At 44.0% G+C, this 16,852-nt stretch overlaps 2 protein-coding genes across 9 annotated transcripts in view; both read right to left on the bottom strand.

Moving 5' to 3' along the window:
* Positions 1 to 16,852, bottom strand: part of MYO6 (myosin VI) — a 770,453-nt gene that overhangs the window by 96,471 nt on the left and 657,130 nt on the right. For 2 of the 7 annotated variants that reach the window (XM_048935647.1, XM_048935650.1), the window contains exon 1: positions 2,437 to 2,517. The exons of 2 other annotated variants lie outside the window; for them this stretch is intronic. The gene's annotated coding sequence lies outside the window, so the exon portion shown is untranslated. Of the gene's footprint in view, positions 1 to 2,178; positions 2,293 to 2,436; positions 2,518 to 16,852 lie in introns of those variants that run through there. 3 more of the 7 variants (XM_048935649.1, XM_048935651.1, XM_048935648.1) reach the window with 2 other exon arrangements.
* SENP6 (SUMO specific peptidase 6) overlaps positions 13,056 to 16,852 on the bottom strand; it is a 70,515-nt gene continuing 66,718 nt past the window's right edge. For both annotated transcript variants that reach the window (XM_048935666.1, XM_048935667.1), the window contains one exon: positions 13,056 to 16,817. In XM_048935666.1, the coding sequence (XP_048791623.1) occupies positions 16,608 to 16,817 (210 nt within the window). In that variant the 3' untranslated portion in view covers positions 13,056 to 16,607. The remainder of the gene's footprint in view (positions 16,818 to 16,852) is intronic.

Below are 16,852 nucleotides of genomic sequence, written 5' to 3'. Positions count from 1 at the left end.
ATTGTATTTCCTCTGTCAAACCCTGTAACATCTCAGGGTTTTCTTCAGATTGGCATTATTAAACACCAAAATAGTATGAAGGTTAGAGGGTTTTGTTTACAAGACTGCCTTTGCACGGGGAGCCAGGAGTTGACCTTCCTTATGGGACCGTTGTGGTTACTGTGTCCAAACACCGATAGTGCACAGAAGACTGCAGGACCATTATGGTTACTGTGCCCATCAAACACCAGAAGGCAGTCATCCTGGATCCCAAAAGATTCAGAGCTCGGGGCAGGTTACACACTGACACCCACCCAGCTAGAAATACAGGGCAGGGGAAATGAGCTCAATTTGCAGTTTCTGCAAGCTACTACTTCTTCTTACTTCATGAAGTTAGTAAGCTTCTTCTTACTAACTAGTAAGTTAGTAAGTGCTTCTTACTTCATGAAGTTAGTAAGCCTTGCAGCAAACTTCTTTACCCCTACGTTCGCTTGCTGGTTTTATAGCTTCAGAGAGACGCAACTGTGTTTCCACAAAATATTAACTTACACATATTAAAAGCACATCCACTAAAAATATAAGCTAACTCTTAACTTCTACTTCTGAAACCTTTCCTATGTTGCTTTTACTAACTTGTGCTCCAACAATTCTGATATTTACCATCCCACCCCAGCAATAAACTCTTTCATTTTTATTCCTTGCAGTTATTTTATAAAACGTATACTTCAAATCTAACTTGCACATTACCACAGCTTTATGGCCTTTGAGCAAGCATCATATGACATTTGCTTATGGTTATAGATTTGCACAAGGAAAAAATTTTTTTTAATCATTTAAGCGCTTCTGTTGTCCTTCAGCCTTTTCCCAGCATTTTTCTTTGTCTTGAAAACACAGCAGAAGAAAGGTTGCAGGTTAATGCTAACTCAGGAGTCCATCCCTGCCCCTGGTTAATATGCCACGCTTGGAATAAAGGAAGGTTGAACGCAATGGCCAACCTTTGTCCCCCAGCACCTGATTGCCCAGTCCATAGGCCACACTGAGCCTGCAGTGCCAGCAAGCTATGGGATGACTCCATGGCTTGTTTTCTTCCAGAAATAATGTAGGACACCAAGGCTGGAAACATGACATGCTACTTCTCTCCACTTCTGCAGAAAAGGGCTGACAAGCAGCAATGTTTAAATGAAATAATAAGTAACAACCATGCATTCTTGCAATCTGTAAGCTTTTAATTCAGGTATTTCAATTTTATGGGTCACTGGTAGCATCAGGATTTACTAGTCAGGAATGTGATCATCCAGTATCAGGCAAGCATCAGCAGTACCTACAATAACACTGTGAACCATCTTCAAGCAACAGCAGATGAAGAGGAAGACACTTTTAGTTCTTCCTATTTAGCATCAAACACAAATTGCAGAAATCATAGCTGGGTTTCTGGCAGCTTATCACACTCATAGGTGCACTGCTTTCCCACAGGCAGCCTGCCACAGCACTTCGGCAGAAGCCCTCCAAGAGGAACTGCTGCTCAGACCATGCCCAGTTTTGTCCGGACAAGGCTGCAAAGAGTTTGTTTCCTTTACGGGGACAATCCTACAAGCACACAAGTGTTTTTCAAAGGATAAAACTCAGCGTCAGCTGGCACGTATGGCATTTCACAGAGAGAAAAAAAATAAGGGGAGAAGAGAGGGAAAGTTCAATGACTTTTCAGTGAAGGAAGTAAGGAGAAAGCACTTTAACCCCAGCAACACCTGATAAGGAAGGTCTGAGATGAATTCCTCCTACGGAGAGCGCTCAGGAAGGCGCCCGTCAGGCTCCGGCTCCACACGGCCGTGCCGCGGTGCCGCCCGAGCCGCCGCCCGCCGCGTGCTGCCGGGAGCTGCCGGTACCTCCGCACATCTCCCGGCCCCGCGTTCCCCGGGACAGGCCGTGCCCGGCTCCCGCCGCCGCACCGCGGCCTCGCCCGGCCGCTCCCGGCTCCGCCGAGTCTCACAGCCGCAACTCCCGCTCCGCGCGTCGACCGCCTTTGCTGCCGGAAAGCCGCGTACAACCCCGCACACACCCCCACCCCGAGCCCCGCCGCCGGGAGCCGCCGGCACCTGCCCCGGGGCCGCCCGGAACGCTCCGGCAAGGGGAGGCCCCGCCACCGCCGCCCCCCGCCGCCGGGCAGGGGGAGCCCGGCCTGCGGCACGGCCGCGGCGTTACCTGCTAACGCGGCCGCCGCTCCACGTCCCGCTGCCACCGCCGCGCCGCTCTGCGCCGCCCCCCGCAGCCCGACCCGGCCACCCGCCCGCACGTCAGCGCCACAGGGGCCGGCCGGGGGCGGGAGCTCGGCGGCGGTGGAGGAGGAGGAAGAGGAGGAGGAGGAGGTGGATAGGAAGCCGTGCCCAGCTGCCGGCCTTCTCCGCGGCCACGATGGCCTACGAGGCGCTAGGACACCGAGGCCCGGGCCGCCCCGCTCACCTGCGCGGAGCCGCCTCACCTGCGGACGCCACCGAGCCCTCACGGCTGCAGGCGGCGCTGCGGGGCGGGAGGGCTGCGCCGGGAGCTCCTGGGCCTGCCCCACCTGCTGCTGTGCAATGGGGATTCCCGTTGTTTTGCTGGGAGTGATGCTTCGTGCTGTTTTGTCTGTCTTTTTTGCGGAGTCCTCACGGACCTGTTGGAGTGTGGCCAGAGGAGGGCCAGAATGATCCAAGGAATGGAGCACCTCTCCCACGAGGATAGGCTGAAAGATGGGGCTGTACAGCCTAGAGAAGGCTCCGGGGAGACCTGAGAATGGCCTTTCAGCATCTTAAGGGGGGCTATGAGAAAGAAGAGGATAGACTCTTTAGCAGGGTCTGTTGTGACAGGACGAGAGGAAATGGTTTCAAACTTAAAGAGGAAAAATTTGGATTGGATATAAGGAAGAAGTCTTTCATGATAAGGGTGGTGAAGCATTTGAACAGGTTGCTCAGAGAGGTGGGGGAAGCTCCATCCCTCGAGATCCCTCAAGGTCAGTCTGGACAGGGCTCTGTGCAACCAGATGTAGCTGTACGTTTCCCTGTTCGTTGCAGGGGAGCTGGGCTAGATGGCTCCTAAGGGTCCCTTTCAGCTGAAACAATTCTGTGATGCTATGTTTCTTTAACTGTATTGGTTAAAAAAAGAAAAATAAATAAATAAAGTTGGGTTTATGTTAATTAACCCTATAAAGCAGGGCAGAAGATAGACTCTGGTTTCTATCCTGCTGTGGAAAACCTTGAAAACTGGAAATCATTTAGAAGCCACTCTGTTCCTTCCACAGGAGCTCCCCTTGTGTGCACCCTGCTGTGCTCACTGCCACCACGGCTATTTTTTGGGAACCCACAGATACGCTTCACCTCACAACATGGAGGGGCCAGGGCCACAGCTGCGCAGCATACATGCCAAGTGTCCCCCAATGTCTGCATCCTTTAAGTGGGACCAATTTTCACCTTATCCTGACTGGTGCTGAGTGCCCAAGCTACCCTCAAAGGCAAGGGACACTCAAAACACCTCATATTTTATCTAGTGAGCCCTGCAGGTGTCAACAAACATGCTTCAATCTGCAAACGTGCCTTTCTTGCCATCTGAGCTACCTGGTTAGGCTCGTGTCCTGGATCACATCATAAATGAGACCGTTTGTCTTGTCACCCCCACTCCACTGTTTATGTTTACAAGACTATCTGCTGCAGAGAGCTGGGCAGCACTGCATCATACCTGTGACTCATGCAGCCCAGGATACACATAGCCACCCCTTCTTAAGCACCCACACGTGAGCTCTGTGTCATCTCCCCCACCCTGGTTTTTATGGGCAGGCCTGGCACCACCCGCTTGTTGGCCAGCTGGCCATAAACACTTCTCTCTGTGCAGTGTTTCACAAGGGCACAGTTGTCCTGACTTCACGTTGTCCCCCTGCAGACCCTGAAAGCCTTGTGAATTTTGCTGATGGAGCGAACCCAACCCACTTTTTTTCCTCAAAGCCCCTCCTGGTTTCCTTCATCTTGCAGTCCAAGCTACATTTCTTCAGCAAGGTGCACTTAGCACCTTTGTGAATGTTTGGAAATGTCCAGGAAGGAACTGAGCACAGCCAGCAGCTAGTGAACAGTTTAAACAAAGTATTTTCTTCCAGTCCTGTCTTCCCCTGTAGACAGGACAGTCATAACTGTGTCTTGGCCTCTGTCATGGGCAAGAAGAAACCCTGAGTGGTTTCATAGAGTCATAAAATGGTTTGGTTTGGAAGGGACCACAAAGCCCACCCTGTCCCAATCCCCTACCATGAGCAGGGCTGCCTCCCACCAGTTCAGCTGCCCAGGGCCCATCCAACTTGCCAGGGGTTGGCAGGGATGAGGTACCCACAGCTTTCTGGGCAGCTGTCTGGCGCCTCACTGCCCTCCTAGGGAAGACCAGCAGGGATGTGCGTGTGAAAGTGGCACCAGAGGACTCAGCATGCAAGTAATCCTGCAGCTCAGGCAAAGCACTGGTGGGTGTAAATCCCATGTCCAGATTAACATTCCTGCCACTGACAGAATATGCTGCGAGCTTGCTGGGGATTTTAAACACACCTGCAAGTGGCAAGTTAAATTTGACAGTGGTGTACTTATCTGACATGACTTAAGAATGTTCAACAATTTTGACAAATTATTTTATATGTTCTCAGAAATGGGAGTTTACCCATGTAAACCAATGTACATTACCTTTTAGGCCAGCTCTTTCAGCCTCACTTTTATCTGTAGAAGATAGATAACCATCGTCTGGAAAGGGGGGTATGGCTGGGAAATTAAATGAAAATATAAATTCGCTGACTGGATAAAAAAAATAATGCCGTTCTGTTATCAAAACAGGATACGATGTCAGGAAACGTCCAACCAAATATTGTTGGTGCCAACAAGCCTGTGATTGTTTGTGACCTGGAAGCGCTGCAGCCAGGGGCTGTCCCACGGCCTGGTGCCCCTCCCTGATGAGGAGGAGGCATTGCTGCTCTCCCTTTCTTCTCCCTGGGAAACCCAAAAATATCCCAGAACACAGCAGCATCTGTTCTGTAATTCTCCTGGGAAAAGAGAGGAAGATTCACACATCAGTGAAATGTGAGCTCAGGAACTGGACCTCAGTAAAGGGAAAAGAAGATGAAAGAGAAAGTGGGTACAATGTATTTCAGTGTTCCTATGTTGTCTGCATGAGGAGGAAAGCAGGAAGCATTTCAGATGTCCTCTATAGGAAAGTTACATTGAAACGACAAGCTGAGGTGTTCTGGAACTGCAGGAACAATATGGCTGGCTCGGCAAAACACTTTTTGCTCAAGAGCTCTTTCAGCCTATGGATATTGATAAGGGGCAGATGCAGCTGGGTGTCTGTGAGGGAGCCCCTTGTGCCTGTACCATGAAGGTGTTCCTCCTGTGCCTCAGTGCGTCACATGGAGACCCACAGTGCAGGTCCGTTCAGAGGTCCTAGCACACAGGTGTTGTTCCCAGCTAGAGCTCTTCTTCGGCAGCAGGATCACACAGTGCCTGTCAGCTACAGGGACTGTGGTGATGGACAGGAAGCCTGTTAACAGCATCTCCAGCAAGTTTGCAGCTGGCACCAAGCTGAGGGGTGTGGTTTATAGGCTGGAGGGAAAGGATGGCAGCCAGAGGGACATAGCGAGGCTTGAGGAGTGGGCCAGTGCTAACCTCATGGAGTTCAACAGGGCTGAGTGCAGACTGCCAAGAAAAGGCACTGGAGCTTTTTAAGAGAACTGTTGAAGTGCATGTGCCTCCTTGCTGTAGTCCTGCTGCAAAGAACTGACAATGTTCTAGATGTCTGTGGTGTCTTAGTTCACCCAGATATTATAACTATTTACGTTTGAATTGGGGTTATTACAGATTGAACACTTTCTGTCTCTAAAGTTGCTGCATTAAAACAAAGAAAATTATGGTAATTTTATGGGCCACTGTCTTTTGTCAGACTTGATGAATGGTGAAGTATTTGAAAGCACAAGCAGGTTAAAGGATCCCATTTAACTTCTTAGAAAACCCTGGAAGGACATTATGTACGCTTGCTTTTCAAAGAATACCACATAGTGTCCAGGCTAGTTGAATTTCTAAGAAAGTGAATTCTTATTTATAATTAAGTTGATTAAGATTTACACCAGCTAAAGACAAGAGGGTAAAGGATCCCACTGGTGGGGCTGGCAATCTCCCTACAAAGGTAGTTACCCTCAAGTTGTTGATACTGTGTGTTAAGTTTCTCCCTCCACACTTTATTATGGAAGATTAAACGCAAAAATCAAGTTTGACATCGACTACTGCCCTTTGCTGTAGGTTTCTCTTTAGACAAAAAGCTTGTGCATAAATTGTGCTGTAATTACTGGGTTTTGTTGTGGGTCATATGTAGCTTCAACTGTTAAACACGTTGCACCCAGTGAATAAAATTCTGCCTGTAGAAATGTCTATGGGCATTGACTTAAGCCAACAACTTAATGAGGCCAGGAGTTCATTTACTTTACATTGCTTTGTTGACATCACTAAATATATATAAATGTTATGTTATTACAGCGTGTCTGTGTAATGTGGTCATGATGTCAGAGTCAGCTGTTGGCATTTCCTGCCTGTCTATATCTCTGTTTAATGCCATGATACTCCCTAGAATCATTTTATAATTTTGCAATTAATTTCTGAAGGAAAAAAAACCTAAAAATATAGAAGTTATCACCTCACTGGTTTCCAGTGTATTTTGGATTTACCCACAGAGTTTCCAAATGTAGCTGCCAACTTAGTCCCGCTGGCAAAATTTATCTGTAATTTATCCAGATAAAGAATAGCTTGCTCAGACATTTGCAAAAGAACACTTCTAACTTGATCAGGGTTTAGCAGCTGATGTCCAGAGACACAGTTCAAGAAAGAACTTTTTCTGGGATTTATATTACCAGTTCCAAGAGGACTCTCCTTTCAAAATCAAACTCTGGTTTCTTTCCCAGGAAGTTTTCTTTAGATAAAAGGCATCCAACCCCGTATCATGCAAATTACTTATTGGAAATCAGTGTGTAAGCCCTGTTTTATCCACTCACTTTCACTTAGCATTATATGTGTATACATAAATCTCTTAATTTTGACAGCTGTGCAAAGATATCTTTTTTTTTTTTCCCTCTTTCTTCCCCATAGACTTTGCATGAGCAACCCTTGTGACTATAGCTAAGTATTTCAATAGTCTGACTTTTCCACAGGCCTTTTTTATTCCAGCCACTCCATTCTGGTTGCAAATAAATCAGACATTAGAGCTTAAGGCAACAGCTTCTATTTGAAATCTTCTTGCTTCATTTCAGTTCATAATAGGTTCTTCTGTCACATTATCAGAAAATGCATTATTTAGAGACGGTTGATTGTTTTGCACTTTCACTCCTTGCAGTGTACAACCGGTTGTACTTGTTCCCAACTCTCAGTTGGGAATAAGTCTTCCAAACAAGCCCAATATTTCTGTTTCCTCACCTTAAAGGGTAATCAAATTAGGCAAAGAGATTGTTCTCCATTTTGAGTAGCTTGAAGCAAAGGAACACAGGATAGGCTTGCATAAAATAATAGCATGGTACTACATGAGAGGGATCCCTAATTTGTCAAGTCACAGAATCACACAAAATTACAGAACCATAGGGGTTGGAGGGGACCACTGGAGATCATCCCGTCTAACCTTCTGCTAAAGAAGTTTTCCAACAGTAGGTAGCACAGGAAAGATGGGTTTTGAACATGCCTGGAGGAAGAGGCTCCACCACCTCTCTGTGCTGCTTGTTCCTGATGTCCATTGCTTTTCATTTTACTTGCATGAGCAGATTAATTCTATAAACCCAGATTGTGAGGTCAAGAAAATAAAATTGCGGTACCCCAGAGTAGTTAAAAGATATTCTTGGAGTCTTCCCAGTATTTCAGGATTCCAGTCCTGATGCAACACATCCATGTCTCAAGGGGAAGTATTTGCTTTTGTTTTGACAAAATCTCCCCAAGCCAAGAGACCAGAGGCCTGTTCCCCTGGCTATAAAAGTAGCTTGGGATAACCTATCTCAGATATTCCTTCTGGAGATATGGAAGTATCCATAAAGTAGGAATAAGAACACAGTAAAAGTCACACAGTAGCAATTACTATAAATGTTTTCCAGTTTTATTTTTTTATTAGTATTGTTTTTTCCCCATCTACATTGTGATCACTCATAAGGATTCACTTTTCAGTGGTGAACAGCTGTGGTCAATGAAATAACTGCAGGGCATGCTACCAAAATATGCATCTTATGTGAAAAACAGAAGTAGCCTGTGGTAAATAGGCAACATACAGTTATCAGGCACTGGGCTGTTCTACTTTCATTGGAGCAGAAGCTACCTGCCTGGAGTTAAATGAACTTTAGTATGCATAAGGTAGGTCAGTGCTGAAGGCTTCTACAGTACTTAGTGAAACAGAGGGTGTTTTTTTGTTGCTGTTGGTTTTTAGTGAGCTATGTGAGGATATTAACTAATTTTTAAACCTTTCTGTAAAGGCCACAACTTATCCAGCAATTTTCCAACTGACTGTATCCTGTTACACATGACATGAGGATTTTTATTCCATTCTGTTTCTAATATTTAATTTTAGACAGCTTCAGCCTTTAAGCCAGTCTTGGGAAAGGAAATCTGATGAGGAATGATTGATCCCAATGAAATTCTGACACTCCTTGGGCTGGGAACAGAGCGGAGGAGAGCTGACAGGAATGCAGTTCACAGAGGGTCCAGAAGTGAGGGCATAAGGATCCCCCACAGTTTCCCTTGAAGCGAGATTAGAAGTTATAGACTCAGTTACAAGACAGTGAGGGGAATATGCTACTAGCCTGAAAAGGAAGATCACAAATGAGAACTGGCTGAGGTGTGGGGCCTGGAGGTGGGTGATTAGTGGCACAAAGCCTGGCTGGAGGCTGGTAAGGAGCAGAGTGCACTACTGGGTGCAGTCCTGTTGAACATCTTCATTAAAGTGTGTATGTCCAGTGCAGGTACTAGAAAGGGGGTTGTTGTTTCTTCAGAAGCAGCAAAATCACATGGATTCAGAGTCTGTAACCACTGCCATAAGCCTGGCTTTGTCCTCTTTGCACCCTCCCTTCAGCTGTTTCTGTACACTGATATAGGTATTTCTATAGAAAGACTGAGACTGAGTCTCCTCTGGGCTGAGCAATCCCAGCTCTCTCAGCCTCTCCTTATAGCAGAGATGCTCCAGTTCCTTCATCATCCTGGTGGCCCTTTACTGAATTATTTCCAGCCTGTTTATATCTCTCTTGTACTGGCAAGCCCAGACCTGGACTCAGGGCTCCAGGGGCAGCCTCAGCTGTGCTGAGAGGAGTGAAGGAGTCACCACCCTCCACCTGCTGCCAATACTTTGCCTAATGCAGCCCAGGATGCTATTAGCTTTCTTTGCAGCAAGGGCCCATTACTCTCTCATGTTCCACTTGATGTCTAGCAGTACCCGCAGGTCCTCTTCTACCAGGCTGCTTTCCAGCTGGGTGGAACCCAGCACGTGCTGTTGCCTGGGGTTATTCCTCTCCACATGCAGGACTCAGCACTTGCTCTCATTGGACATCCTCAAGTTCCTGTCAGCCTATTTCTCCAGCCTCTCCAGGTCCCCTTGGACAGCAGCACGACTCTCAGGCATATCAGCAATCCTCCCAGTTTAGTAGAGTAGCACCTACACGTTTGCTGATGGAACACTGCTCCATTAGCTGTATCTTTAATGAAGATGTTCAATGGGACTGCACCCAGTAGTGACCCTGCTGCACTCTGCTCCTTGCTGGCCTCCAGCCAGGCTTTGTGCCACTGATCACCTGCCTCCAGGCCCCACCCCTCAGCCACTTCTCAATTTGGCTGCTGTCATGGATGAGCATGCTTGTGACCATGTCACAAGTATTTTCCAAGTCATCAGCTATGTTCCTATTTTCAGGTGCCCAACCTGAGATGCTTCATGGGAGTATTTGCAAACATAATGCAAGTTACTGACAGCTCCACAGAAATACTGTAGGAAGCATTCACCTGTGTGAGATCAGAGCAAAAACTGGAAAGAGGCACTCAGCTGACACTGAACTGCAGTGCCCAATTTTCATCTTGGTGATAATGACATTAGGAGCTGTGGTTGAGGTAAAGGCTGAACTTCATTTGGAGCAAGTAACCTACATTACTTGTTTACTTTGTGTGATAAAATGAATGTCAAACTAGATTTAATTTTAAATTCAGTGGTTTTAGGATTAACGAATCCTAATTTATCTTATGTTCCTATCTCCTAATTGGCCTGAAAAACATGTCTAAATAAAGTCACTTGAATCAGATGTCTTTATGAAAAGGTACATCCTTTGAGTCAGAGAACCAACTTAACTTGCTTTAGAATCATAGAATCACCAAGGTTGGAAAAGACCTACAAGATCATCCAGTCCAACCGTTCACCTATTCCCAATAGCTCCTACTAAACCATGTCCCTCAGCACAACATCCAGCCTTTCCTTGAACACCCCCAGGGTCGGTGATTCCACCACCTCCCTGGGCAGTCCATTCCAGTGCCTGACCACCCTTTCTGAAAAGTAATACTTCCTCATGTCCAGCCTGAATCTCCCCTGGCGTAGCTTGAAACCATTCCCCCTGGTCCTATCACTAGTGACATGAGAGAAGAGGCCGACCCCCAGCTCACTACAACCTCCCTTCAGGAAGTTATAGAGAGCAATAAGGTCTCCCCTGAGCCTCCTCTTCTCCAGGCTGAACATTCCCAGCTCCTTCAGCCTCTCCTCATATGGCCTGTGTTCCAGACCCCTCACCAGCTTTGTTGCCCTCCTTTGAACACGTTCCAGGGCCTCAATGTCTTTCTTGCAGTGAGGGGCCCAAAACTGGACACAGTACTCGAGGTGCGGCCTCACCAGAGCTGAGTACAGGAAAAAGGGATACAAGTCAGATATTGAAATTGAGCTGTCTCCATTGCATCCAAATTCCTCAACAGTCTGAGAACAATCAGAATAACGGGCAGCAGCACGAAAAACTCAAAATGACTGCACAGTAAGGTGCAGAGTGACCTTTAAAAATGTGAAGAACTAATCAACTAATGCAAAGAATACTGCCTTTCCAAAAGAAAAGCCTGGCTTTCCTCAGGGGCTACTGGGGGAAAAAGAAATGAAAAAACAGATCACTTTCTGATTAAATCCCATCATCACACACTGCCTGTACAAACACATGCAACAAATTAATTCAGACCTTTGTGAAAAACACGTGCTCAATTCTGGAACCTGAACATCATCTGCAGCTAAAGAAGCCAACACAAATTTTGCTTGAAGTCCAGAAATTTCAGTGGCCTTGTAGAATGGGACGGAGCTGAAGAACTTCTCACGGCCTTTTATTGCCCTTTTGTAACACTGACAGATATTATTACAGTATTGTTTACAAATCAGCTCAGCTTTTAGAACCAAATAACACTTAAATAAGAAACATACTGCATTTGCTTGCATTCCTAGCACAAATTAGGTTCCATTTAGTTTCATTTTCTGCTAGAAACACAGCATGGTTCTAATGGTATTTCTTATGGGGCTGGCTTATCTCAATTTTCTGTACTGCACGCTCTACCTGGTGTACTGCTGTTGTACACTATGAAATAAATTTCCAGGAGCTAAGTGATAAAACATGAAGTTCTCCGGAACTAAAATAAGTATCCTACTCTCTTTTGGCCTTTTTCATAAACAGCAAATTCATCCTATAGCTTTAAAAGCCAACTAATTCCCAAGAGCTCCTATGATGAACACTGTGTTTTTCACCCAATATATACTGATGTTTCTATCCAGGCTACCACTACACCACTCCCATACATGCAGAATATGAGTTAGGAAGGACAAACTCTGATGCTCAGAGTCTGACTTAAAGCTATTTGAGGAGAGTGGGGATTATAGGTTTGTCTGCGAACTGCTGCTGCAAGTCACCATCAGAATATTGAGTAATATGTAGTTACATTTAGTACATATATTTCATTGATGTCAGTATAGGTGCAAAAGTAAGCCAAGTTTCTGAACTCAAAGATGTGGTTAGAGAGATGGTGATGTATGAATATTTGATAAATTTCACAGTTAGGCTGCTGGGGAAGTCTAACATCCTTTAAGCCCTGGGTTAAAGGTCAGATTCTAAGTGTAGAATGGCTCAGTAGCCTGTAAACACAACACGACCACGTGTCCAATGGAGGGCAGCTTTCTCTGAAGCAGTCTTCTCACAGATGACATGGGAACAGATGCACAGCTGCACTAGTAGGGCTCCCCTCAACCACGCAGGTGTTTGGTCAACTTACAACAAAAGAGAACCCAGCCCAGTTGTTTAAATATGCAAATGTCATCTAAGTCTGTGGTGTAGCATCAAATGGTCACGTATAAAAATGTGGACTTGTTATTCCATTAGGAGAAACCATTTACTAGGAAATGCAGTTTTTTTTTTTTTTTGTTCTTCGTGATATACATAAATCTTATTTTTAAAATAGAAATGGTATTTCTTCTTCCCACTCCTGAATTATTTCTCACTCTATACTGATTCTGGTTTATGCTGGTATCTTGGTATGCACTGTTTTGGGGGTCATACCCCAAAGAACTGAGAATTTAATTACAGAACCCAATAAAGTAAGGAGCGATGTAGAAAGAAATACATAAGCAAAGTAAGCTCCTTTATTTACCATGTAATCATGGTAAATCTCATATTTACCAGAATTTGGATATATCTTAATCCACAGAACCTTCTGTTCATGTGTATTCATATAGAACATAGTTCACATATACTTTAAGTATCATGTATCACAAGAAGTGCTGTTTACTTCCCTCTGGGGAGCATCAGCTGAGAGCACAAACGGGGAAAAAAAAGGATCTAGGAAAGAAACAGCTTCGCTGCTTGAATGTAGGTTATGGCTGGCAACTTGTCACAGAAGCGCATCCTGAAGGTACGGTGTACATTGCCAAGTTTCCCTTTGTAACCACAGGGCTGCATGAATCCACATGCAAATTTGTCACAAGCGAAGCAAAATCTCGCCTGTCAGAAAACTACAACAAAGCACAACAGAGAAAGCAGTCCTTGTACATATTACATCCTTGTCACCAGACTGGATCCCACAGAACACTTTTATTGCATCGTTCTTTGAGCACAGATAGCCGAGATAGGCACAAATGATTTAGTTTTAAGACAAGGTGGCAAAAGGGAAATAAAACGGCTGTTACCTCATTGTTACTGTTGCAAAGTTATAATTCCTAACATCAGTTCCCCGGGGACTGCCAGAAATAGACAGGAAGAGTCAAAAGACTTCGGGAGGCTGAGATCCTCTGTGAATTCAAGCACACAGCACAGAGGTTTTGTACTGAGCATGTGGAGCTGAAGGATAACAATGCAAAGCTTTAACCAGTGACTGGAAGTGTTTTCATTTAAAAAAGTCCAAGAAATAAAATGTAGTGAATCTGCAAAGTGTGGAAGCTGCTGCTGTTTGCTCATCAGAGAGGTTCACTCAAGTTTCCAGAGGAGCTACGTTAACAGGATTCAAACTGAAAGGCTCCTTGTTCTCCTGTTCTACTTTGTAAGTTTACCACACAGTAACAAATCAAATGTATATATACACACACACATATATATATATATATAAATCACATGGTTTCCTCATCATGGTAAAATTTCTTGATTTTTCAACTCTTTCTTTGATGAGCTTTTTAGAAAACATGTTCTTCCAACACAGGAGTGAGCGTACCCACAGCAATGAACTGAGCAGTCCCTGTTGGAGCCTCTGCTCTTCAGATGGCATGCTCAGTTCTTTCAGCAAGGAAAAACAATGTCTCGAGGGACTGCTGAGACAGCTCTTCTACTTCTGCAGCTAACCTGCAAGCGTGCACCAGAAGCACATCCATTTTTCATGCTAAGTAATCTAAAACTTTTAAAGGAACTCTTAACTGTTATTCTATCCAACCTGAAAAACAATACAAAGAGATACATTTAATTAGGCAGGAAGCTGATACCCTGTGCTGCAGAACACAGCTGTACTACTCAATGCATTTGCGATCTGAAGGTTTATAAGGAAACATAACTTTCCTCAAAGTATATTTGTTGTCATAAAAACATTTAGATCCCTCCCTGCTCATCTCTGAATAGCTCTGATTCGGGAAAGTCAATGGTGACACTCCTCGTTAGATTGCAGAACAGTGTTGCAGCTAATTCCTACGGAATGAACAAATGCCTACAGAAAGCACACATAGCGGTGAACTATTTAAATCAAGTCAGCAACATTTAAAAAAAACTCATTCTTAATTCTTTTTTTTTCTATTAACATCACATTTTATTAAAAAAATAAGTTTCCTATATTTAACATGTATATTAGCTTGCTATATAGGACTGAAGATCTTCAGACCTTTAACATTGTAAGATAAATCAAACACCTTCTTCACAGCTCTGAAAATTGGGAGGGAGGAAGATGAGGACAACAGGAAAGAGGAAGGAAAAGGAGGAAGCACCAGGCCATTCCTAGCAAGAGAACCAAATAGTTCCACATCAAATTATGAACCTGCATCACAAACGTCAGAATAAGGCAAACTATTATACTAACCAAACGTGGATATACTCCACACCATGAGAACATGTAACGGGGGGGGAAATCTTAACTGAGAATACGTTGCACTTGCAATTGTCTCTATATTTCCAGGAAATTACTTTCCTCTCTGCAAGCCATCACTGATTCATGTGTATTTGTAAAGAACTATTCCAATACATTAGTTGCACTGAAAGCATACAAGACACCGCAGGGAAGCAATCTAAAGTTATTTTAGTACTTATTTTCTTTATTTTGTTTTTACGGCAAGAATAGTAGACTAATTCCATGGCAGAAATAACTCCTACACGTGTCCCTTACACATTTAATTTGTAAACCAGAAAACTGCCCCCACATAATACGACCAAGAAACCCATGTAGGAGTCATCTGTAAGAGACATGCGGTGCTTACATATGCACGGGGACCAGAGTCTGTGTAAGAAGAGACGAAGGAATGAACAAGTCCTCCCCAGATCCCGTGAGTCACCTGTGCAAAAAGTTAACAGCCCACGGCTGCATTGCTCTATGTGCAATCACTGCCTCAGTGAGTGAACTCAGTTTCAGAAATGCCCTGGCAGGAATGTCATTAGCAGCCATGTTTTCAGGGTTCAGGGAGAATGGAAAGTCACGGAGAAACCTCAAGTACTGAGGCTTCAAGTACACTTGATCTCACGTGTAAAAACTGGTCTTGGGTTACACAGCTCAGCTAAGGAAGTCTCTGCTGCATCTGTTGAGGAGAAGGGAATTACAAATTACACTCCCAGTAGAAGAACCAGAAGAGAAATCCTGTGTCCAAGGCAGGATAGAAAGCCCCTCTCTACCTGTGAGAGACTCTGTCCCAGAAAGGGACGGCTTCCAGCTTGCTTCAGAGACATCTAAACTAGCAGCAGACTGGATATACATCTCTTTGTATAATCCACTTCTTATTTTACTCATCTGAATACCAAAGCCTTTTTAACAAGGATAAAAGGCTGTTTGCACTGTAAGCAACAATGGCATTTTAAACTATTTTAAAATCAAAATGCACTGGAAATATCCAAACAAATCCCAGCATTAGTCTGATGCTACCTAAAGCCAAGAACAAACAAGCAAGCAATGAACACTGTTTTTTTTTTTTTTTTTTTTTTTTTTTTTTAGTGGATATTACAAAAAATAGTAATCATACACTTTTTTTTTTTTTTTTAAATGTTCATTACTTAGATAAAGCACATATGAATGTAACATTCAGAATTGTAACATAGAAAATGTAATGTGGGCAATCTGCTATTCCAAGTACACTTACCAAAATACAACTTTATAATGAAGAAAGTCTCAAAATACACCTGTACAACAATTGGGATCCACAAAATATGATTTAATAGTATCACTCAAGATCACTTCATCGAAACCACTTTTATAATACTGTTTGAATAGTAATCTCTGGTCAAAGAGCATTCTCCCCCTTCCCTTAGCCCGTCCCACTAAAGCAAGTGAGGAATTTTAATTGCAACGTGTATCTTTTAAAATCCCAAATCTGAAGCAGTCCTATTAACTATTACACTGCCTACACTTAGATACTGCGAGGATGGGAATCACCCTCTCTGAGGCCATGGTACACTGAGACACTTACCCATATTACTGTTTGTAGCGCAAGCAGAATAACCTTGTAAAGGGCAACTAAATAGGGTCAAAATATGAATTACCTTTCTACCAAATTATTCGCTACATGTTACGTAAGCCTGTAACATTACAGCTTTACTGAAAAAGAAAAAGTTAACCATTTTATCCTATAAATATTTTCTTTATTTGCTTTATGTTTAGAAGTTGCTATTTAAGTTCTATTAACAGAAATACATAACAAAAGCTCCCTAACAAGTGGAAAAGAAGTAATTACAAATGCTGAAAAAGGTTGGCCTCATTAACATATGTACAGACTTGCTTACTTAATACACATCTTTGTGGAAATTAAATCATTTTATGACACACATTTATACAGGCATTAAACATTCCCAAGTAACTTTGAGCAGAGAATACGTCAAATCTTTATTTAGTCTGGGCAGACAAAACGCATATTTCAGTTTTGCTTGTGGAGCTAACATGCAACAGATACAACATTCAGTCTGAGCTGCTGTTGAGAAGTTGTTCTGTTTTTTCCTGCAAAGATCTTTCTGCTGCAGCTGGGTCCTTCTGTCCCTTCTTGTCTTTGTTCTGCTGTTCCTGCAGCTTCAGGATGATTTTTCGTATTTCTTCTCTTTTGGTTTTCATCCGTGGGCGTGGAAACCAGTCTGTTAAGTTCATTGGTAGCTCAAAACTCAGAATAGGATTCTGAAAAGAAAGTTGGTTTGCACATTAAAGCGACG

The sequence above is a fragment of the Lagopus muta genome, chromosome 2, assembly GCF_023343835.1.
Source record: "Lagopus muta isolate bLagMut1 chromosome 2, bLagMut1 primary, whole genome shotgun sequence".
Lineage (NCBI taxonomy): Eukaryota > Metazoa > Chordata > Aves > Galliformes > Phasianidae > Lagopus > Lagopus muta.
The sequence above is the reverse complement of the archived record's forward strand: the minus strand, read 5'-3'. Positions and strand labels throughout refer to the sequence as shown.